This window comes from Oryx dammah, unplaced genomic scaffold (assembly GCF_014754425.2).
Source record: "Oryx dammah isolate SB20612 unplaced genomic scaffold, SCBI_Odam_1.1 HiC_scaffold_29, whole genome shotgun sequence".
Lineage (NCBI taxonomy): Eukaryota > Metazoa > Chordata > Mammalia > Artiodactyla > Bovidae > Oryx > Oryx dammah.
The window spans coordinates 28,331,505-28,357,739 of record NW_024070213.1 but is presented as its reverse complement, the minus strand read 5'-3'; the positions used below and the strand labels follow the sequence as shown (position 1 = coordinate 28,357,739).

Here is a 26,235-nt window from a genome sequence, read left to right as displayed (position 1 = left end):
TAATTTGCCTGTAACACACATTCAATACATATTTTAGAGACTAATTTTGTACCATTTATTATGTTAGAGACTGGCTATGGCAGAAACACTGAAAACAACTTTGTAGTTGTATTACAGCACATTTATTTTCTCTTTCACACTGTGAAAAGCCATTTGGTATAGTAGAAAGATTACTGACCTAGGGAAAAAAAATGGGTTGCAATCTCTGCTCTGTTTACAAATCCTTTTTAATTTTCACGGTAATATAGAACCATGTGTTATATGCCATGCAAATCTGATTCAGAGAATGAACTGGACTATGTAAATATTTTTAAAAAATTTTAATTTTAAGTAATACAGCACTTGTTACATTCTCAAGGCTACTGAAGCTTATAACCATTAGTAATGACAAAATACTCTAAACCATTAAAAAACAAAAAAACTCCTCAGACTTTATTTGTATTAAAGCTAGTGTTTGAACTGCAAAACATCCTCCACTAGGTCAGATTCTTTTAAGAATTAAAAAATAAAAATATATAAGACATTTTATCTTAAAATCTTACCTTTTAAGAAACACTTCTTACATTTTAAAAGTAGAAAAATAGTATTCATTAAAACAAACAAAAAAACCACTTCTCTTAAAAAACAAAAAACCCCCAAAATATTAAATGACATATATGATTGTACTCTTTTTAATAATGATATATGCATTCCCTTGGTGTGCAACCCCCAGCCTTACTATACATATAAATGTATCAGTTTTTTCAAGAGAATCTACCTAAATAAGAATTTCTCTCTTTTAGACAACATATGAAAAGGTATTAGACTATTAAAAAAAAGGAAAAAAAGTTGTAATTATATAGAAAGCCCCCCATTTTAAAGACTTCAACCATATTTACCCATTTTTATACCTTATTCAAATATCTAACACTTTTGCTAACCAATCATATGATATTTTTAAAAGAATTAAAACAGAAAACAATAAAAGATGTATTAAATAACTGTGGCAAATTCTATCCTTTTATGAGTACTTGCATATTTAAAATATTTTATTGAAGTGTGGGAGGAGAAGTTTCACAAAGATTTACTGATATGATTATCAATGCTTTCAATGAGAGTAAAACATCTTGAAATATGCACTGAGAGTCAACTACTGTCCACCTTAATTTTCCTTCATCTGAAGTTCAGAGATAATGTGTGTCCACTTTAGGGAAAATTTATATTTGAAAAAATTTATTACAAAAATAAACAACTTTAAATTTTACAATATTTTCCACTTCCAAGAGCCTTTCAGATAGAGATAAGCCTTATGATTTAAACATGATCCGATTTACAAAATCTCATTTAGTCCCATTGAGTAAAACAAAATACAATAACAAATGGGGAAATGTTAATAACTATTAAGGACTCCGATGTAAGAGTTAAAAAAAAAACAAACACCATTGGTTGCATGTATTGTATCTTAGTCTGGCAGTATCTTAGTCTCTCATGTATATTAAAAAGCTTCACCAAAATTTAATGTGCTGCTTTATTACCAAGATAATACTATCATATCAAAATATAATTTGTGCAATCTAGGTTTATTTTATAGAAAAATTTATCAACTATAACAACCAGGGATTGACAAATTTTTCCTTAAAAGGTCAGATAGCAAACACTTTGTGCTTGCAGGTTAAAGTGTCACTACTTAACTCGGTCACACAGGAAGAAAGCAGCCACAAGTAAATGAATGGGGATGTCTGTGAGCTGCCATTCTGCCCACTGCTGAAAAGACAATGGATATTTTGTATAGGATATTTTGTATATATACAGGGGTGAGGGGAAGAGATGTAGAAGGGTGGGGATACAGGGGTAGGGATGATGATGTAGATGGGTAGCTGTTACTAATAAACATTAGAAAGTGAAAACTTCCACACTTATTTCCCAATCATAATTGCACGTGTGTATACATGTATACATACAAGCTATAAAACTATTTCATTTTAATTCCATATTCTTTTTGGTGTAAATAGTATCAGAACAAAGTCAGATAAGCAGCATGAGTGACTGAGTACTCAGAGGGTAATCAGTAACCATGAAATTTGGTTTTGACCATCTTAGTATTTCTACACAATGGGAAAACTAATTTATTTGCTGTGCCCCTGAAGAAAACATTAGATGTATAATTCAGATGTCCTTTTAAAACTTAATTGAATTGTTACAATTCTGAAACTAAATGTGATTTGCTTTGTTTTATTAGAAAAAATACTCAGGCAAGGTCTACAATCATCGGTCAATTAAGAATGACTTACAAGAACATGAGGCAATAAAATAAAAATACAGGTACAAACTATATATCTGAAACACTATTTGGCAATTTTTATAACAAATCAAAATTTAAAAAGAACAAAGGAGATTGCAGATTACTTCATAGATACAGAATAAAGCAACTGATGAAGTGCTTAAGCAAAAGAAAACAAAAAATAGTAAGAAAACACACTGCTTTTCTTTTCAAAAATAAAATCACATTTGCTACAGATCGTATGAATAATACCCTTATTAAACAACCATTCCAGAATGTCTTACAGAAGCAGTGCTTTTATTTGCACTTCATTTTATATGACTTACTTCATGTATATAGCTCTTTAACCCCATTGTTAACGAATAAAGCCTCCCGTAATTTTTATCATTTTTTTAAATTTTTTTAAAGTAAATGAGAAATGATTTATGTATCATGGAACCTTTCCCATTTTGGAACCAAAAGGCTTATTAATTCTATATTTTTGTCTATTCTTTCTTTAAAAAATTTTAGTGTAAAAACTGCTGGTTTTTTTATATCACTGTAGTAAAGTGAAAACTCCTCAATCAGGAGTAGGTTCTGCAGTTTGACTGCATATAACCACATACTTTACAATATGTCCTTCCAACAGTAAGGAAATAATTGATTTCACGGTCACTGTCAGAAATGAGTGCCATAATTCTATTATGGGTAATAGGTCCTCCCTCAAAGACTTTCTGGAAGGATGTTCAATGTGTTTTGCTCTTATAGATATTAACAGTAGTACATAGTCCCTTAAGTCTGCAAAAGACATTTATTGTTAAAGAAGGTGCTTTATTAACAATTCCTCTGGCAGCACTAGTGAATTACAATATCCTTCAATATTATTTCTACCCATAATATATACATTTAACTTTTCATGCCTCTAGAAAAACATCTACAGTACATTTCATAATATAAAAATATATTACAAATCTGAAATATTTACAAGCAATGTTCTATTAACTCTATGCAACATTTGTTTGATACAATACTAACAAGTTACACATATTTCCATTTCTGTAAGTTAAAAAAAAAATCCATATGGCTTCTTGCTTACCAAGCAAGAAAGTGATTCTATTTTCCTTTTCAAAACCAACTTTGGTGCATAAAGGATTCAGTTTGAAGATACTTGTAAAAAAAATACGATTTTTCTTATGTTAAGAAAAAAACAGCTCACAAACCAAATGCTTTCCTCAAAAAAAAAAAAAAAAAAAAATAGAGGCTTATTATATAGGTTAAAATGAAAATATGAGGATTATTCAAATAATGTGAAATAGAGGTTTTTCAAAAACCGTTAACAGATTAGTTATATAGGTAAATATTAACATACTGTACTCCATGAGAAAACCCTACTCCTGAAAGGGGAGCCACCAGACATTCTGCAACACTCTTTAACAGAAATTCTCAGCCCTAATTCGATAGACGAATTTTTAGTTGATTGCAAATGTCGTTCACTGTTTGCTTAAATACAAATTGAACACTTTTCTTATCAGAGTTCTGCAAAAGAACACAAATGGCAACCAATCACATCTATTTATCATAATTGAAAGGTAAATTATCTCTCGATAATTTTCATTGTCTAAATATTTCCTAATAAGACTCCAAATCAATAGACACTGTCAAGACAAATATCCTTACAGTGCTTTTGGTATTTGTAAGGGCACATGTTGTAATTGGTTTTCTTTCCAATATCAACTACTGTGATCACTAAAGGGTTTAAAAAAAAAAAAAGCAGCTTAAAGCAGCAAGCATGCAAAGCCTTTAAGAAGCTGTTCCACTAAGTTGCCAGAAGAGTGTTTGCTCAGTCTCCCACAGTACCACTCCATGAAAATGTGGATATACAGTAATATATTAATATATTCCACAGAAGAGCCTACTTCATTCACAGAATGTTTACACTAAGCATAAATATTCTAAATACTGGACTTAAGGGAAAAAAAGGAAGGGGGTTGATTCTAATGTGCAACTTTTACTAAAACCCATTGTCAGTGACTAAGACTGCAGGTGTCCCCGCTTGTTTGCTTTTTATGTATTTATTTATTTTTTACCTCTTCAACCTCTTCTGCGGCATTGTTCTAGAAAAAGAGAAAAAGGGATAATCTTTTATTCCACTGAATCAAAAACACATATGAAGTGCTTCAAAAATACAAATATGTATAAGAAATAGGAAATGTGACAATCACTGATCACCATGAAAATTTATTTCCTAAGCACACGATGGATATAAATTTAGTTACATAATATACAGCTTAACAAATCCTTTTCATGTAACCTATTAATGTGTTTCTAAAAAAGAATCTCATGTTTAAATTTATATGAAATGTAAATTAGCGTTTAGTGTTTAAATTTCATATAAGTATGTCCTTTTTATTGCTACTTTTGAAGTGAATATATTTTTGGAATGTTTGTCATGCTTTCATTTTGAGATGTGCATAAGCTGCAAATTTTTTCTCCTAAAACAAATTAGAATAATTGCTTTCTTCCCCTCTTAATTTCACATGCTTTCTCACTCAAAGTCCAAGCATTGCGAAGCTGCTACAGCATCACAAATGTAGGGGGTTCTATAACTCCGCACCACTTTAGGGTAGATTTGATTCTAATTTCCAGAACTGTAGAAGCATGAAAGTTTATAGACTCGAGATTAAATGTTAAGATGGGTGGAAGATGGTTTACAACTAAAGAAAATTAACTCCACAGAAGTACCAAATACATCTTAAGAATGTATATCTTCATTACCCTAGAAATTAGTAACAAATGCAGAATTATACCCTGAGAACAGGCGATGCAAGTCCTATGCACTTCTGGACATCAGTTCTGAGCTTGAACGATTTTTTTCTCACTTTCACCAAAGTATCTAAATTGCTTCCTATATAGCGTAAGAACAGCAAAAATAAGCTGATTCTGTGAAAAAGGAAGACTCTCACAGAGAGTGGGAAGTAGAATGCAGGGCAGAAACACAAAAGTTAGTCTCAACCTTTTATTTAAAATTCATGCTTCTTAATCAACTCACTGCTTAAGGCATGTTTAGGACCATTCTTGGTTCTCCCAAAATACCACTATTTTAGGATGCTAGTTTTAATCACTGCCTTCAAAGAATAAGCAGAAATAAGCCCTAAATTAGGAGCCAGTAAATAAGGACTATTCAGTTATTTTTCCTTAAAAAAAGAAAGGTAAATCATTTAAGGTTATTTCACTGTTCTCTCTGCTAGTTAGTTTCTTGATAACCTAGCTCATTCCACAAAAAAACACGTTTTCATCAGACTTAGCACCTTCACCAAAAGATGCTTTAAAAGTCTGGAAGCATCTCAATGTCTCCTTGCAGCAAGGCCCATTACGTGAGAATCTCACTCTCAAAAGATGTTTCACATTCCAAAAAGTTGAGTCGTGGGATAAACAAAACCTTCAAATCAAAGTCTTTGTTTCAAATTTTGGCACAAGACATAGTACTTATAGGACAGCTGAAATTCACATTTGGGATTCTCAATCATTATGTCACCTTATTCTTATCCAACCTACTACTATATAAAGTATATACTAAACTAGAATTCCTTTTTAAAATACAGAAAGTTCACTCATTAAGAGTGCCTTTTAAGCATTTTCAGCCACTTTTTTAATCACCATAGTATATGTCATTTGCACAGAGGGAGAATGGAGTTCAGTCGCATCCTAGCTGTGTCACTTTGGGCAAGCTATGTGCCTCTTGCCTCAGATTTCTAACCTGTAAAACAAACATAGGAACACCTACTTCACAGGCCTGCTGTGAGGAGGAAGTGTTACGTTAAGCACCTAGAACAGTGACTCAGCAAATAGCCAGAAACGGTGGTCTCTTCTCCTTCCCCCACTAAACATATTCCATATGCACGACACACAAAAACAAAGGTAAGATCAAAAAAATTAGAAATGTGAACACTCCAAGCTATCTCTTAAAAACAAGCACAGTAATATTTGAACTGCTCTTTTGAAAAGTCTGGGAAGAGTCTAAGTTTAAGAACTTCAACCATTAATGGTATTTAGTGAACATGTGATATATGCCCAGGTCTACATATTTGGTATTATTAAAAAAGAATTACATACTTAAACAAAAGGCACTTATTTTCAAAACACTCTATATCACAGTCTAAGCTACTCAAGATAAACCTGGAATTAACCAGGCATATAAACTTGACCAAAATATTGCCCTTCTAGAGTCTACAATGTATATATCGCTGTGATGTAATTTCCATACACAAAGCTCAAGAAAGCAAGATATGCTTGATACTGAAACTCAGTACTTAAAAGGTAAGTCCTGACCTTATATCCAAAATTTAAGAAGATTTACGATTACAATTCAAAGTGAAACATCAAAGCAAGAATTAAATTACCTGTATATGTTTGGGTCCAAAAGCAAGGCAGTATCTTTGGGTAGCTTTGATAAATGAACTACTTTAGTTTTTAATTGATGTCGTTCATTTTCATTCACCCACACATCAGGCAGACTGTGAATTTAAAAAACAAGTCATATATAAAATAACATTAAGTTTAAGTTTATCCTTCACATCCCTTCACATTACTCACATTTACCCAGCTTTTTCTGACTTGTCTGACCAAGTCACCTAGGTTAACAAGCTATCAGACCCCAAGGAAACTCAGTAATCTAAGTAATGGGATGTAAAGACCCAGCCAGAAAATGGTATGGTGAAATTTTAGACATAAATCTGGAAATAAATTTTGATGGCAAAGTCATCCCACAGCTTGGAAACACATATTAACACACTGTCTCTTAGCTTGCTAAGTGAAATTAGAGCATGATGTGATAAAAAGCTGTATTTCTGTATAAAGAAATCAGAAGTAAAAACCCCACCAGATTAATTTTCACTTTGAAAAAAAATGAATTTCAGAATAAAAGCATTTTGATATTTGGATTGATCGATTTCTAAAATATTAAGAATACAGATATCCAAATGTAATTTTTTTTTAAGAAACTGTTATAAGCTTACTATAAAAAGAGCTCTTACAAATCAGTATGAAAAAAGTGAACTCTCATTAAGGGAAAAAGAATAGGAGAAACAAAGGACATAAACCATCAATTCACCAAAGATGTAGTTGCTCATAATCAAAGAAAGGCAAAATGTAAGAACTCCAATAGCCAGTGTTGATAATAAGTCAGAAATAACCTCTCTAATGTCACAGATGATATCAGAAGCTGACAAAACTTTCAGGAAGGCAATGCATATCTCCATAACATTTTCCATAGCTTGTAAATAAAAACAAAGTTTAATGTTTTTTAAACAGTGGAGAAAAAATGGATGGCTTTAAATGTTCAGTAAAAAGTTCATTAAATAAATTTTACACGGACATTTCAAAATATTTTAGAGTAGCATTTTTTAAAAACCTGGAAGGGAGGGGGTAAAAGGAAGTGGAAAGTGTGTCCTACACTCACCAACATTTGATATCACAGGATTTTTAAAGTTAAATAAAAATTTCTTTACTTCAATATGCTAATGTGCACTGTAAACTCCCGGATCTATTTTTTAAATTTATTTTTAGTTGGAGGATAACTGCTTTACAATGCTGTGCCAGTTTCTGCCATAGAACAACGCGAATCAGCATGTACATGTGTCCCCTCCCTCTTGAACCTCCCCCACCCCTCACCTCATCCCAAATCTATTTTTAAAGCTCTTAATTCATATCATGTTCCTTAACATCTCTTTGGACTGGAGTTTGGAAAATGATATTGTAGAAAAATATATAATAACAAGAATAAGTATGGAACACATCTTATTAATTTTTAATGAGATTCCATTCAATTTATCTACTACTGGTGCTTTTTTATGATATACCTTCATTTACCTTTTGTAACAACTAAAAACATGTTTAAGAATAAAAGGAATAATGAACATGAAATATCCAAATTAAGGAGCATATGGGTCAGAACCACTCTAATAAAAGGGTACTAAAACTCAAAGAAAAATGTAACACTCCTAGAAAACTCACCAATTGCTTTTTTCAATAAAATATCATTAATAGTGCCCTGAAAAATGTTTAGAAATTGTTAAAAATAACTGTCTCAAAGGCATAACTAAGGTTGCTTATGCCCTATCCTACTTGAAGGTTACTAAAAGTTCTAAAAATAATCACATCCTAAAAACTGCTATGACAACTTACATTAGAAAAAAAAAACTATTTTAAAAGTTAATTTTAAAGCTTATACCTTGAGCCAGGTACTCTTAAGAGCCTTTACAGATTATCTTTTTCATGCTGACAACCTCAAAATGTTCTGTGATTTCATTCCTGTAAATCTTCTACATTTGAACCCAATAGCTTAAGTAATTTTTGAGTAAAAGATTTTAATAAGACATCAGTCTATTGGATATATATGCGGTATTCCAAATACTTACATGTCTTCAGGCATCCAATGAAGCAAAAGTTTTATCTTTCCAGAATCCTCTTTTCTCTTAGCTATTACCTAGCAATGACATAAAACAAATTACAAAAACTATTTATAAAACATCATTCTAATATGCCTCAAGAAAGCTTTCGGTCCTAATCAATAACTGAAGTGTTTATGTCTGGGACCAGATGTTACCACCACCACATCTTGTCCTGCCCTAGTTCATGGCAATTTCACCCTTGATCATCTATTTTCACAAAAGAAAAAGAAGAGAAAAAGTGAAGTAGCTTTATACAGCCAAAGACAAAAACCATTTTATCTCTTAAAATGCTGTTTATTTTACTATCTATTAAGTCTTTAGCTGAGCCAGAATACCAACCAAGCATCCACATTGGCTAAAATGGGTATTTGGGGGGGATTTGGGGGAGCAGGGGGGTGGGTGGTGAAATGTGAAGAACAAATGAATAGTCAAGGAAAAAATAACACTGGCAAGGGACAAGTCTCCTTTTTATGATTAAGGTATCTGTCCTTTGTGTGGAGGCTTTTTGTTTGTGGGTTGATTTGTGTTATTTTAAATGAAATATTAATCAATCAGTGTTTAGGTTTGATTTTAAGGAATCTGGTTTGATCTTAAGGTGTGATTTGATTAACGAATCTAAGTTAAAGTGTGGATCAACTAGAACTATAACGACCTATGTAAGAAAAACAAAATGCTTGTCTTTCATTACTAGATTCTAAAAACTAAAGTAATGATTCTTAAAAATCGATGAAAACGGCATTTTATAACTCTGAGAACTTCCGTATTAATGAAATTAGAACGCTAGTGTTTTAATAATCTACATATCAATATTTTTACCAAGTTTTTAAGTTTCAAATAGCCTCACAAAGTAATGGTACATGTCATCCTCAAAATATATTAGAAGTAAAAGCAGTACTTCACACAAATACAAAACACTTTCTAGCCTCATTATTTAAAACCCTATATTAAGTACTCTAATTCCAGACTCGGTAATGGGATTAATTTAAAAGCCCCAAGACAGATCTGAAGACACTAAAACAAACTATCTCTACAGACAAAGAAATAAAATATAAAAAACATGCAGTGCAACCAAATATAGCAAGTCAACTGATTGGTAACTGGGATTCTGCTGACCTCTTCTGGAGAGAAGGCTCAAAGAAAATGTTTCAATTAAGGAAGACAAATTAGGCAAACTGAACAGCATAGTACACCATATAAATATTCTTACATAAAATGTTTCACTATCAATAAAAGCTAATATGATACTAGAAAACTTCTATTTACAGTTAGTACTGAACAGTGACTACTAACAGAAATGATTCTGTTTAATACAAACTGCCTTCATCAACCTTTCTCAGTCACAGTCATGGAACTTTCAAGAATTTCCTCACCTAGCTCCTTTCCTAGAATTCTGTGTGTCCAAGGAAGACCATTACCCATTATGGATGTTTCTTCCTTCCAATTCCCCCAGGAGAAAGCATTCTTCAGATTATATGACATCTTTGTTACTTCTCAGTCCAGGCGCCTCTGCTACCACAATGTCGCTTGGGGTGCAAAATAACTCTTATTCTTATTCTAGGTTTTTAAAAATTTATTGATAACAAACAGCTATCAATCATCTTCTTAAACCCTCGCAGATGTTTTCCACAAATGGAAAACTTTTCATTTTCATAGACTATGTTAACAGAGTAAATTTTAAGTTTAATTCCAGACTCCTAATATCACATTTTTAGTTCCTCAATTTTTTTTTTTTTATCATTTTTACTTCTCCTGTGGTCAGCTTAAGGATTTCATCTCAAGGACTGGCTCTAATGAAATCATGTGAAAACTGATGCTACACATTTTAAAACAGAACCTTATCTATCATCGTTGCCTCTATTCCCTAACAGGTAGAGGTCCTGTTAAATACTAGACCATTATTTCATCAGATTTATTACCCTTTTAAATCATTAAATGTTGATAGGTCCCAAACCTCAGTCTTTCAATTTCGTCTCTTTTCTATTTAATATGTCCTAGGTGGTCTTCTCCAGTCTGGTATCTTTAAAAACCCTAATACATGAGAAACTTCCATGCTGATCTGTACCCACATCTCTCCTCTAAGCTCAGACTCATATCCATCTGCCTACATGACAGAAGAATTAGATGCTCCACAGAATGTGTTGAAATTACAGCTCTTGATATTCCCCTCTCCTTCAACCTGGGCTTCCCTCATGGCTCAGTGGTAAAGAATCCAGCAGCCAAGCAGAAGACACAGGTTTGATCCCTGGGTCAGGAGAATTCCCTGGAGAAGGGAATGGCAACCCACTTGAGTATTCTTGCCTGGAAAATCCCATGGCCAGAGGAGCCTGGTGGGCTACAGTCAATAGGGTTGCAAAAGAGTCAGACATGATTTAGCAACTAAACGACGACTCCCTCAACCTGCTCACCTCACAGACTCTATTAAAAGGCAACTCCATCCTTTTGGCTAGTTGCCCTGACTTCCCTGGTGGCTCAGACGGTAAAGCGTCTGTCTACAATGTGGGAGACCTGGGTTCGAGCCCTGGGTTGGAAAGATCCCCTGGAGAAGGAAATGGCAATCCATTCCAGTACTATTGCCTGGAAAATCCCATGGACAGAGGAGCCTGGTAGGCTACAGTCTATGGGGTCACAAAGAGTCGGACACGACTGAGCGACTTCACTTCCAGGCGAAAAACATTGGAGTCATCTTATCCCCTTGTTACCATACCTGATCCATTCGTAATTCTCATCAATACTACTTATTTCAAACGACATCCAGAGCCTAATAATTTTTAGTATCTTCACTACTCTGGTCTTTTCTCAAGATACTGAAAAGACTGACCCCTTCTCTCCCCCACACTGACCTGAAATATGTTCTCAATGCAGAAACTGAAGTGAGCATGTTAAAACCTACATGATAGGCAAGAGACTGGTGAGTTCTCTAAGGTGGAGGGCAGAGACAAAGATGAACACACAAAGCTACACCAGGAAGTTGTGAGTAATGGCAATGTTTTAACATATTTTTTAACTGTGGTGGTGGTGGTTTCATTGGTAAGTAAAACTGTCAAAATTCAGAGAATTGTATACTTTTTTTTTTTTTTCCTGGCCACATGGCTTGCAGGATCTTAGTTCCCAGACCAGGAACTAAACTCAGGCCCCAGCAGTGAAAGCACGAAGTCCTAACCACAGGACCATAAGGAATTCCCTTGTATAATTAAAATGGGTAAGTTTACATTTACTACACCTCAATAGAACTTTTATTTAAAAAATCACATCAGAGCATGGCTACTCAGACTCCTCCAATGGCTTCCCAATACACAATGGAATAAAAAGCCAAGGTGTCAGTCCAACCAGATTCTCCCCAATACCTGACATTTCTACTCTCTCTGCCTCAATCATTTCCTCCAGCTACACTAGCCTTCTCACTGGTTTCAAACATACTCGGCATATTCCTACTTTAGGATTCTACACTTGCCTCTGGCTATGATGCCCCTCCCCCTAATAACTGAATGGTTCATATCCTCACTTTCAAGCTTTTACCTTTATTAATTTACCCTGTTTACCATGTATTCCAAATTAGAGTGTAGGCATATCTGGTTTCTTGTTTTTCATCCATTTTGTTCACTTCTGTATCATTAGTACCTGGCACATGTAGCTGCTTAATATTTAAGTAAATGAACAAATGAGCCCTAATGCCACACTCCTTTTGAGCCTAGGACCACATCTTACCAACCTTAAAAAAAAATTATAATAAAAAAACTTAGAAGGTGGAAAGGGGGAACAAATGAGAAGTATGGCATTAACAGATACAAGCTACTATACATAAAATAGACTAGAAACTAGAATTTATTGTATAGTATGCAGAGTACATCATGAGAAACGCTGGACTGGAAGAAACACAAGCTGGAATCAAGATTGCCGGGAGAAATATCAATAACCTCAGATATGCAGAGGACACCACCCTTATGGCAGAAAGTGAAGAGGAACTAAAAGCCTCTTGATGAAAGTGAAGAGGAGAGTGAAAAAGTTGGCTTAAAACTCAACATTAAGAAAACGAACATCATGGCATCCGGTCCCATCACTTCATGGCAAATAGATGGGGAAATAGTGGAAACAGAGTCAGACTTTATTTTTTGGGGCTCCAAATCATTGCAGATGGTGATTGCAGCCATGAAATTAGAAGACGCTTACTCCTTGGAAGAAAAGTTATGACCAACCTGGATACCATATTCAAAAGCAGAGACATTACTTTGCCAACTAAGGTCCATCTAGTCAAGGCTATGGTTTTTCCAGTGGTCATGTATGGATGTGAGAGTTGGACTGTGAAGAAGGCTGAGCGCCAAAGAATTGATGCTTTTGAACTGTGGTGTTGGAGAAGACTCTTGAGAGTCCCTTGGACTGCAAGGAGATCCAACCAGTCCATTCTGAAGGAGATCAGCCCTGGGATTTCTTTGGAAGGAATGAAACTCTGGTATTTTGGCCACCTCATGTGAAGAGTTGACTCATTGGAAAAGACTCTGATGCTGGGAGGGATTGGGGGCAGGAGAAGAAGGGGGCGACCGAGGATGAGATGGCTAGATGGCATCACTGACTCGATGGACATGAGTCTGAGTGAACTCCGGGAGTTGGTGATGGACAGGGAGGCCTGGCGTGCTGCGATTCATGGGGTTGCAAAGAGTTGGACACGACTGAGTGACTGAACTGAACTGAACTGAACTGATGGTAAATAATCTGCCTGCAATGCAGGAAACCGGGGTTCAATCCCTGGGTCAGGAAGATCCCCTGGAAAAGGGAATGGCACCCCACTCCAGCATTCTTGCTTGGAGAATTCTATGGATAGAGGAGTCTGGCAGGCTACAGCCTATGGGATCACCGAAGAGTCAGGACATGACTGAGCAACTAACACTTTCACAGGTAATTATATTCAATATCTTATCATAATCTATAAAGGAATATAACCAGAAAAATAACATATATATAACTGAATCACCTTGCTATATACCTGAAACACAATATTGTAAATCAACTGTATTTCAAGAAAAGAAAAAGATCACATGGATAAAATTTAAGTAACTTATTTTCTATCTCACATGCTTTTTATTCAGCAAAACCCTTAAAAGTCTACTTTATCAAATCATCATGAAATATTTTTTATGATCAGTCAATCCTCAGGCTTCTTCTTTTTTCTTTTTTTTTGATGTGAACCTTTTAAAAGTCTTTATTGAATTGACTACAATATTGTTTCTATTTTATGTTTTTTTGGCTCTCTGGCCCTAAGGCATGTGGGATCTTAGCTTCCCAACCAGGGGTCAAACCCACACCCTCCTGCACTGGAAGGCCAAGTCTTAACCCAGAGGACAGTCAGCAAAGTCCCAATCCTCAGTTTATTTCAAGTTGTAAAATGATTAGTATTTTCTATCTCCTATGTGTTAAAACATAAATGTAAACTTGGATAATAAATGTTAATTTCAACTTAAAAAAAATAAGACCTACCAAATCATAAACCAATGTTATCAAATTCCAAAGGAGGACTTTAACCATCACTGATAAGCAAGCTCCTAATCTTGCTGAATCCCAACAAAATTCCCAGTACAGCCATTTTAACTTTGTCTTCAAAGCCTCTAGTTTTCCTTCTGACCCTTACTTATTTAATAAATGTATTTCCAACATTCTTTAAAAGCACATAAACGTATGGCAAACCTTTCCTTAAACCCAACTCAAACCTATTATGTACTCCAAGCTCAGAAAAGATTCCCTTTCCTTGTGTCTAGTCTTCTACCTTCTTGTCTTTAACTTTGGGAATCAAAATCAGGGGCTGTGAACTGGAAGTAGTCATAGAAGAAAAAGTGAAACTACAAGAAAACCTCATTAATAGAGGAGTTGGGAAAAATAAAAGATTCAAACCAGTAGAAACATCCATACTGATCTTTTATATTTAAATTCTCATGCATTTTGATTAGAATATATAAAACCTAAATTCTATTTCAACTGCTAAAATTAAAGAAACTCTCTTTCCAGGGATTCAAATCACTGAGTCTGGTTTAAGGTTTATCTCTACTAACTCACCTACATCAAACTACAGCAATATAAAGATGACTGGATAATAAAATGGCAAGGTGCATGAGAAGAAAACAACTCTCTATTAACTTCTAGTTAATCAAAAACAAACTTTTTTTATTTGATATTTTGCTTTTTCCAACAGTTATCCAACAAATATACACACAATTCTACACACTTCAGATACATCCACAGGGGAAAAAAAAGATAAAAATTCCTTCTTTCATGAAGCTTTCATTTGATAACCACTATCTAATTTTCTGTTTAACACAAGCTTTAGATGTGCATTTTAGTATGCAGAAACAGACAAGACAGGCATGTACGTTAAAGAAGTCTAATGTTCTAACTTTACATATAAGGAAACCAGAGGTCAGAAAATACACCTAGTTTACTTAAAGTCAGAGACGGATCTTCAAATGCTTAGTAACCCAAATGACATCCCAATTTCCTAAATAGCTCAAATTAAAGGCTAAAAAACTTCATGTGATCTTTTAAACATAGAACTGTGGGAAATATTTGAAAAGTAAAATAAAATCAGATACTTACAGTACTATGGAAAACAACACTGTGCCCCTTTCCTAAACTTTCTATATGAGCTGAGAGGTTAAAGCATATGGCTCGATGTCTTATCGCATCCAGTGTTTGTGCGTCGAAGAAATCATGCGGTCGTGCTAAAAGTCAATGCAAAAGCGGTAGAGAACATTTAGGAAAATGTAAGTGTCTCAGAACAGTCATAATTAGCGATCCATTTCTCACAAAAATATGCACTAAGTAGAAAAGACTGAAAGAATTAACAATCTATCTAGTGTTTAAATGTCAAGATTTTCTTTGCTTTCAAAACATAGAACCAAGCTGACAAAAGTTAAGGGTGTAAGAAGCAGAACTCTAAGAAGCAAGTGTGGTTTAATTCTGCTCCTTGGTGTGTGAGATTTTAACCTTCGACCTCATGATTGTACACTTTAAGTTCAGTTCAATTCAGTCTCTTTTTCATATAGTTCTGCATTTTACTCCAGGATCCCTCCTGAGCACCAGTCCTGCGTTTCCAACAATATGACAAACGTCTTCATCTGTGCACTACAACAAGATCTCACTCACCTTGGCCAAACATATGAAATACATTTCATGAACAGTTTATATTAATATGTAATAAAAATTTCCTTCAGATTTGACAAAGTAGTAATATTAAAATTTAAAAATTTTGGAATTTTTGACAAACATTTTCCTGATTACGAGTAATTCTTCTAATGATAATCTAAGAAAATTATAAATACATTTAAATGCCAATGAGTACTCCAAAATTCTTTCAAACACCCAATCGTATCAGTTATCACCTATGTGACTTTGCACAAACTGCCTGATCTTTCTTAATCTGTTTCTTAATTTGAGAAATGGAAATGCAACAGCTATAGATGATGAGCAAAATAAATACACAGGAAAAATGCCTTAAGCCATAATGCAATTATACTGATATGCTTATATCATTTTTAAAAAATAAATGGACAAACCTAGAGTAAGCAATCTTTCAGTATGATCAAACAAAGTTATACACTAAAGATTTGATAAGATCATTTTTTAAATTTCTATTTTTATCCCATTAGTAACTATAAATTGTATTGTTTCTATTCCTAATAACACTGTTCAAAGTAAGGAAAGTGCATTTATTATTTTACAATTGTGGAGCTTTCTAATACATATAAAATATCTCAATATCATCTGTAATTAAAAATTAAATTTTACTGACAGTAAAAGAAACAGCCTAATTTCTTGGTACAGCATATTCTAAATTACATATATGCTAATTTACCACACTATTCTGACTTAACACATGGGTAGACTGAAACTGTCTCTACTACTCATGGAGTTCTCAGTACACCTACACACATCTACCAATTGGTATACTCAATAAAGCAATCTGAATAGCTCTTTTCTCATTGGAGTTTTGCTCAAAAGAAAATAAACAGACACTAGCTCTTTTCTCATTGGAGTTTTGCTCAAAAGAAAATAAACAGAACACCAGCTAGTAATAAACTAAGAGAACCCACAAGATTAACAATGCAATGGCAATGGGAAATCAGTTTTTTAAAACTCACATTTATTTATGAGAGGAAAAAAGTCATGATTTTACCTAATGCTAAGAAACAAATCCCCTTCCTACTTCATCTGCTGCTACTGGGTGAAAAAAGTGTGTACTTTCTCCATACTCTCCAAATATGCTTTCTCTTGAGAAGAATAAGCTTATTAACAATGACTCACCCCTCTAAATCACTCAAATCTATCATTCCTCACTCAAGATTAAACAAACACAGAGGTCATCACTTGAATTAAATTCGGAATAGTAAGAAGAGCTCTCAAATTTCAGATTCTATGCATCAGACCTTAACCATTTTATGTCTACTACTAAAGGATCAAGAATACTAAACTAAAACAAGTCTCCAAAGCAGGTGTGTGTCATGATCCACTTGCATGAGGAAGAATATAATACAACTTCTTTCTTTTCCCCGTTTCTATGTTTTTCAGTATTCCTTCTTGTCAATGTACACTAGCAGTGTTATCTCTATACACTGTAAGTACATCAAGTTAAGACTGAATGCCCAACCATTTTTCTTAGTAAATTATACAATCAAAAACTTTTTGTTTGAAGACCACAAAAATAAAGACTATTTTCCTGTGGTTCAAAAGTATACAAACATCTAATTATGTTTGGTCCTAAATCTGGAGGCTACATCTAATAATTTTGTAATTAAGCACATAAACACTATACATATGCATCACAACAGACCGTTAAGCACTGAGACACAGACTACAATGAGTTTCCCTATTCACACACACCACTTTGGAACAGACAGGTTACTTTATTTTTACCTGATTTTTAAATCTTTAACATGTTCAAATTTTCTGAAATATTGTTACAAAAAGCAACATTGTCATAATTTAAATTGTCTTAGTTCAGAATTACAACAGCCCTCAAAATCTAATTCTATAAGGTTTGTACTCTAAGTCCACATATACTTCTGTTCCCTTAGCTACTGAAGTTAAAATATACATCTGAATTCTCACAGGGACAGACCAAGATCCTATCTGTTCAAACTATACTAACAATAACAGATGAGCAGAGTTGAGGAATGGTAGAAACTGAACTTGCATGAGAGTCTAAGATTAAAAACTAAACCATCTGACACACACTGCCTTTCAGTGTGTACTGAATACTTACGTAATGAGCGTCGTCTTTTGTTCTTTAATTTCCTCCTTTTGTTCATTCCAGCTTTAGAAGGAGATTCTTCTTTGGCCTTTGGCTGGCTAGAGACTTTAGAGGAGTTCTGCTGACTGAAGTGTGTGGGTACATGGCGAGCTAGCCCTCCCTGAGAAGCAAAGCTGGCATTGCAGCCACCGACGACACACTAAATAAAAAAATAATAATAGTGTCAGGGATGCAGGATATGATGCAAGCAAAACAGAAACAAGTGGATATTCTGTATTTTCAGAAGCAAATCAGTAACACTACTGAAGTAATGCCAGAAAGGAGCTATGATCCATGGACAGAGAAACCTCGTGGGCTACAGTCCATGGGGTCGCAAGAGTCAAACACGACTTAGCAACTAAATCTCACCACCATCAGAGTCTTCTGTACTTGCAAAACTGAGAAAACAAGGTCTACTTAACTACCCAAGTCTCCTGGCAACTGCTATGCCTACAATGGATGCAGTGTTCGGAAATCACTAAAATTACAATTTTAGTAATTTCTAGTTAGATCTTAAAAAATATTTTCAGATCTTCTAAGAAATGAACGTTACTGAAACATTTTCCAAAAGTGATCCTCAAACAGTAAAATCCACACTGGATTGCTGGGGAGTTTCCATCAGTGATTTAATCAAGTTGTTTAGTTTCTGACTTGACAACCAAACAACAAGCAGGCAAATTTGCCATGCATGCCACTAAATGTATCCAACACATTATTCCCAAATGGTTCAACTTACATTTCTCTAGATTAATACCACAAAAGACTCCACATGTTTCCACAATACTGCCCTCTAGTGTGTGTAGTCTTTCAGTTGAGATAGGGCTACCATTTCAAACTTCTAAAAGCACAATACAGCCTGGGAGAGGGAGAGTGGGAGAGAGAGGGAGAGAGAGTGTGTGTAAGAGTGAGAGAGTGTGTGTGTGTGTATGCACGCTCACAAAAGCAACTGAATCTTTGCAACCCCATGGACTGTAGCCCTCCAGGCTTCTCGGTCCATAGGATTTTCCAGGCAAGAATACTGGAGTAGGTTGCCATTTCCTCCTCCAGGGGATCTTCCAGACCAACAGCCCTCTCTTAGTAAAGATCGTAACTTTATTCACAAAATCTCTTTAAATCTGACCATGTGAAAAGAGTTCACCCTCCTGTGAGGAAAATCCTCATACTTTCAGATCACAATTAGATAATTTATCCTAGCCCATCTTTTCCACGCATTTTCAAAGCAAGAATATACTCTCATGAATATATACATTACCAGAAGCATCCTGCAAATCATAGCTATCTCTAAATCTATTGGCTTACAGATTCTGATAAAAATCAGTACTGGCTGAAACACTTCACGGCAAAATCCTTGCATAGTACCATTAAAAATTATTCTACTCATTTCACCATATGAGACATGTTAAGCACTCCAATGGTACTCAGTATTGCTAACAAAAACCTTTGAACATTCTAAAGGGCACACTAGGTTAAGAGAAAGAAGAATGACTCAAGATTTTAGTTCAAATATTTATCTATTCCATATTCAGTACTATCAACATTAGATGCTAGAAGTGTAAGGATGGATAAGAGATATACTTTTTTGCACTGAAAGTGCTTATATGTGATCAGCAAGACATATATATATAAAGCGACAACTTCAAAGGACTGCCATCAAGGGTTAAGGAACAAAGAGTTATGGAACCTTGAAAAGAAACAATTAGCCATATATAGGGCTTCACAATTCATTTAATTCTTACAATTCATCAATAGTGTGGTCCTTGGATTGCCTACATCACAGAAGGCTCAGCTACAGATTCTGACCTTGACAGAAAGAAGCTGGGCATCTGATGGTTGCTGAATTCTTAGAACCTAAAATCTTACTACCGTAGTTTTGCGCACCAAAAAAAGAATAATGCTTTTTAAAGTTGCCATCTTCTGCAGATTACCACACTGCCAGAAAACACCATCTACTACAGGAGCCACTAGTCAAATGCTGCTACTTACCACTATAAATAATGCTACCAGAAGAAACTGAATTTTTATTTTTATTTAATTATATTAATTTTTTGAGGCGAATTTCATATAACATACCATTTTAAAGTATATAATTCAAAAAAAAAAATAAAGTATATAATTCAGTGGTATTTAGTGCATTTAAAACCTACAAATAAATACAAGGTTTATAAGGACAGCTCCACATCCTTGCCCAGACTTGTCTTGTGATAACCTATAATGGAAAAGAATCTGAAAAAGAATATATGTATGTATGTCTAACTGAATCCGTTTGTATACCTATACTTAACAATGCAAATAACAATACTTCAATTAAAAAACGGTTAAAAAATAAATATAGATGCAAGTGTTCAGAGCCTGAATGAAGAGTGCTGAAGGAGAATCACCCTGAATAGTTAGTTTTGCACTGTTCAATACATGCCAGTCATTAGACACATAGAGCTACTGAGTCCTTAACATGTGGCTAGTTCAAATTTTTTTAAAAGTGTTGCAAGTATAAACTGCACACCAAATGTGGAAGATTTAGTACCAGAAAATGCAAAAGGTCTTATTAACTATGTATACTGACAAGATGCTAAAATGATCAAATAGGTGTGGGAGACACGGAGTTTGATCCCTGGGTTGGGAAGATACTCTGTAGAAGGAAATGGCATCCCACTCCAGTATTCTTGCCTGGAAAATCCCATGGACAGAGGACCCTGCTGGGCTGCAGTTCATGGGATTGCAAAAGAGTTGGACATGACTGAGCGACTTCATTCATTCATTCATTCAAAGATGTTATTTAAATTATTTTTGTTTTTACTGGTTTCAAGTATTTTAACACAGCATTGAAAATTTTTAAATATTAAATAACATTCAGTTCACACGTCATTTGTGTTAAACTGTACAGTACTGCCATAGACTAAGACGTGTAGTACTTATTTTCCTTGCTTTTCCATTTTAAAAGATATCACCTCTGTATTTCCTAACACCTATTCTAAAAACATACTTTATTATTTATCTGGCTGCATTGAGTCTTAGTTGCTGCATATGGTATCTAGTTCCCTGACCAGGAAGCAAACCCAGGGCCCCTGCCTTAAGAGCTCAGAGTCTCAGCAACTGGACCAACAGTGAAGTCCCAAAGAAACATGTGTCAATTACATATTTTATGCCCCATGTGACAGATACTTCAGGAATGCAGTAAATAAAACAGTTTTACCCTTAAGATTTTTGCTTGAGTTCTGGTTATTCAAACAAATTTATGGACAAATTCCACATTTCAAATTTTAGAATTGCTACTTGACTACAATTAAGGCAGCAATGACAATAACTGTTCAGATCCAACTCCCCAGGTTTAAATTTCTAGGGATTTTGTCATATAAATCCACCTAGGATTATCCTTAATTACAAGGATTTGAATAAGTTAACAGATTCATTTTGTCCTGGGTTCCTTCACAACTGCAAAAAATAAGTCCTGGTAGTACCTAGAACTAAGAGAGTAAATACCTCAAGTTTATTTTAATCAGCAATGATTCAATGCTCAGGAAATAAAATCAATAATAAGAATCCTAATAGAAAATTATTTTATCTTTGGTTTTGATTACTCATCAATCAAGAATCAAAAAATAAACAAAGAATCAAAAACAAATCCTAAAAAGAAAACATAGAGTAAAGGAGAATTTAGAATGACAGAAAAGAGCACTTTCAATGAAAACAAATACAACAGAATCACACACCTTTCACTAAAACACAAATTCATTTACCTTAACAGAAATTTCAAATGTCACTAATCAATATTCCACTCATTTAGTGTTTATCACAGAGAATAAGGTGAGAGACAAATCTGTTGCCTCAAATGGTCTTAGTGCATTCACTCCTTGTAACACAAGTATTTCACGGTGTTGAGTGACTTTACTGTTCAAATAGTCAATGTTTCATCCACACATACAACAATGACCACTGAACATAAGCTACCACACATGGTGCTGATTAAAAAAAAAAAAAAGCAAACCCATTTCAACAATCAGGGGAAAAACTGGTGGCTGGAAAAGTGTTTCAAATGTTCTATCTCTGGAATCCACTGAAACATTTGTCAGCTGCTATTGTGGGCATATAGCTGTTACAAAGTTTGAAACATGGAATGACAGTTTTTTCAAACAGGTTTGTTCGAATGAAGCAGCACCAAGACTGTCATTCACAGTCATATTCCCCTAAGTGCTATAAAAATCTACAAGGGGCTACTGAAACACAGAGCAGAAAACAGAAGATACAGGAGTATTTATTAGCAAGTAATCTAAAAGAAAACAAAAATTCCAGGTACAAATGTTGGTTTCTTAGTTTTGACAAATGTACCACAGTACATGAGATGATAACATTGGGGGAAAGAATGGGGTGAAGGTATATGAGTACTCCCTGTACTATCTTTGCACATTTTCTGTAACTTTAAAAATTTTCTGAAACAAAGTTTCTAACATTCTCTGGTAGAAAGCACAGCCTATTCAAAACCACAAGGAGGGCAAAAAGGAGATCCAGTTGAGATGTGCAAGTAGTTCAGTATTTGGCTGGAACGCAATTCCCATGAAGATATAGTAAAGGAATAAATGAGAAGAGAGAAGCAGATAAGTATCAGATATGATATTATACATCATGCTAAGAAATACGGATGTTTTCATTTACAGAGACTGAGGAATTACCAAGGATTTCAAATAGCACTAAGTGAACCTTAGAAGATGAACTGGGAGATGAATAATAAAAGAGCAGAATGAGAAGTGGTAATAGTATTCACAATACACTGAGAGGCAAGCAAATGGATAGGATTTGGGAATGTATGTGGGCGCAGTATATGAGAAGTCAAGAGAAGAATCAAGAATAATCAAGGACTCTTAAAGTCAGGGTCACTGGATGGAAGATCTTACTATTTACTGAGTCTAAAATAGAACCATGGTTGAAATGGAAAACCAAGCTTCTGTACATAGTAAGTTCCAAATGCTCCATAAGACATCCAAACTGAATATTCTATTCTGGAATCCAAAAGGGAAAATTAGGGCTAGATTTAAACATCTGGAAGTAAGCAGAATATACAGAGTATTTAAAACCAAAGAACTTGATAAGATAAAAACACTTAGGGTGAGAGTTTTTGACAGCAGTCTCCAACGTTCAAAAGTGAGGCAGAACAGCAAAGCAGACTCCGAAGGAACAGCCACTGAGTTTTGACGGGGATGAAGAACAGGCAAGTGTGGCATCAAGGAGGACCAGAGAGGAAAGAGTAAGTTAATAAAAACCAAAACCCCATAAGCAACATTCACAGAGTAAACAGAGCATACATCTTTCTTCCCTGTGCTTTCCCCCAACCCCTCCTTTCAAAGAGCTTTGAGTTGGTATCTTCATTTACTAGAGAAATGATGTTTAATTATCAGTTTAGGTAACTAACCACGTTCACCCAGTGTTGTAGTAAGTGGTACTTCTCTTACAGGGTCCCCTCATAAGAGAAAACCTTTGTAAACAGAAGTTCTTGGATTTCCCTGGTGGTACACTGGATAACAATCTGCCTGCCAATGAGGGGACATGGTTCAATCCCTGGTCCAAGAACACTCCATATGCTGTGAAGCAACTAAGCCTACGAACCACAACTACTGAGCCTGCTCGCCTCGAGCCTGTGCTCTGCAGCAAGAGGAGTCACCATGATGAGAAACCCATGCAATGCAACTGGAGTGGCCCCCGCTCACCCCAACTAGAGAAAGCCCACATGCAGCATAAAGATCCATCATAGCCACATACAGAATTCTTAAGCACATCCAAATCACCACAAAGATTTTTTAAAATAAAGGAGCAACTAGCAGCACATCAAGAAGACTCTAATTGGTCATGGGCGCAACTCAGGCACCAGAATTTGAATACCCAGTGGCACAGCTCATATAATCAAGAAAGAATGACCACAAGACTCTTCTTAGATTTCCAAATAACCAGATCCCTACCATTCCCCACCAGTGACCAATTAGTTTCATGGGTGGCTGTGTGGGTAGGTGTGTGTGTGTGTTAAGGAACTGTGTTTTGTTTTTCAGTATCATCATCTTCATTACACTTATTTTCCTTATTTATACTCAAACTGTACCATCTTTGGTCAGTGGAAACCTCCTAAAACCTGGCTGCCAAGGCTAGGTAAAATGAGTGCTTCAAACACAGAGACACAAAAAGGCAAAGGAGAATTAAAGATAGAACAGAGTGCTTGAAGTTTTGTATTATTACAGAGAATGCTGAAAAGTAAAATATTCTCACCCCCCCAAATATACATACATATATAATGTAATATATAAAATATCTGTGAGGTGATAGATATGTTAATTAACTAAATGGATGGAATCCTTTCAGAATTGTAATGCATATCCAATCATCACAATGTGCACTTTAAATATCTTAGAATTTCATTTGTCAATTATATCTCAATAAAACTGGAGAGAAAAAGCAAAAAATTTTATAAATTATTACAACCAACTACCATTATCAAACACATTACCTAGGAACTGAAGAAGGAACTTTTTCATCACCCATCACAGTGAATGATGTAATAATACTGGCATCACTGTGTCTTGTAACAATTACCACAATTTGCTTGTATGCACAACTGTAAGACACGCACAGTTAACAAGGATATAATAGTTTAATTCTGATCTGATGAAATTTCTTTTCTCTTTATCACAATTTAGGCTACGTTCTTGACTCCAAAACACTTAAAAGGACTGGCTATTTCATATATCAGGTCTGAAAGAAAGTCTACAGTTTTTCAAGCAATACTCTATCACAATGAGAAGTCACTCAGATATGTCACTGCTATGAAAGAACATATTGTGCTGCGGGAGACTAGCTGCTGAGGAAAAGTTATAATAATAAATACTATAATAAATACATCGGCAGACGCTTTAATCTGAGCCACCAGGGAAGCCCAATAAATACATTAGCCCATGACAACTAAGTGACTACAAGTACTGTGTTCAAAGTAAACAGAAATACTAGAGTAGAAATGTATAGAAAGAAAAAGAAAACTATGGAGACTATCTAGAAAGTCCAACTATGTAATTTCTACCACACTATACAAATCTGTCCAGACAAGTAACTGTCACACTGGCAAAATGGAAATCGAAACGATCACCAAACATGCTGTGTATGACTAATCTTCTATTTTCTTCAGTTAAGTAAAATATTACTAAGCACAGTGAGCTGAGGTCAATTAGCCATGATAAAGCTTAATACCAAATGACCAAGGAGAATAAAAATCACCATTGAAAATAAAGACCAGAGAATAGCAGAAATAATTTCAAAATCCTAGTTCTATTAACACATGTAATATTTTTCAAACATTAATAATAAAAGGTTTCACTACATTTAACAAAATGGCAACAGCAACTCCCCTCACACAAACTCTAAAGGCACATAGAAAGCAGGGGTATATATACAAGTCAACGTGAATGTGGCGAGGGGGTGCAGCGAAGGGGCTTGCTTATTAAGGAATAATCTTTGCATTTTCACTATACAAGACAAACATTATTAAAAGAAAAAACTATATCTGCATTTCAGGAGTATGATTTTATAAAACTAAAATCTGATAATGAGCTAACAAAATTATTTTCATATGACATTAACTTTTTTATCATCGAGTGCAAAACAAGTAAGTATAGGAAATATAAAATTCAGTTTAAACCTAAACAACACACCAGTGACTTTCATTGATTTCCCGTATCAACTTAATTAGGTCTTTCTGGACTTTTCGTTTCTAACCTTTGCCATTACCAAAAAAACTCCAACAGACTTTTATCATCTGAATCTTTAATCTTGAGACAGTTGCCTCAGAAGCCACATGAGCAAACACTGATAAAATTCAATATGTAAAAATCTGTATTAGATGAACATCAAAATGACAGCCATGTATTACAAGCTTAAGAATAACAATACATGAGTCCATTCTGTAGCTACATGATAGAACAATGGGTAGAAAGCTCTGAAAACAGAGTATCAACTAATAAATTCAGATGGCAATGAAGTTAGAAAAATACTCACTTTGTAACAACCCTCATAGTAATAAATGATTCAGGCAAGAAGCATCAATGGATACTAAAACTAGTTCTAATGGGGAACAATATTATTTATATAGATTCAAAGTGTCCCTCCAAAAATTGATTATCAATTGTAAAGGTACAAATGAAAAGTTTGTGGTAGAGAACCTGGAAATTCCTCCTTAACCAAGTGATGCTAGGTAACCTCATCTATGATGGAACAAACTCTTATCAAGTATTCCCTGAAGTGATAATAGT

The 26,235-nt window shown here is 34.6% G+C and overlaps 1 protein-coding gene across 2 annotated transcripts in view; it reads right to left on the bottom strand.

Moving 5' to 3' along the window:
- Positions 1–305: 305 nt before the first annotated feature.
- AEBP2 (AE binding protein 2) overlaps positions 306–26,235 on the bottom strand; it is a 65,737-nt gene continuing 39,807 nt past the window's right edge. For both annotated transcript variants that reach the window (XM_040235296.1, XM_040235297.1), the window contains exons 4-9: positions 17,933–18,119; positions 15,268–15,392; positions 8,656–8,723; positions 6,640–6,753; positions 4,327–4,353; positions 306–3,775 (exon numbers count right to left, since the gene is read on the bottom strand). In XM_040235296.1, coding sequence (XP_040091230.1) covers positions 3,730–3,775; positions 4,327–4,353; positions 6,640–6,753; positions 8,656–8,723; positions 15,268–15,392; positions 17,933–18,119 — 567 coding nt within the window. In that variant the 3' untranslated portion in view covers positions 306–3,729. The remainder of the gene's footprint in view (positions 3,776–4,326; positions 4,354–6,639; positions 6,754–8,655; positions 8,724–15,267; positions 15,393–17,932; positions 18,120–26,235) is intronic.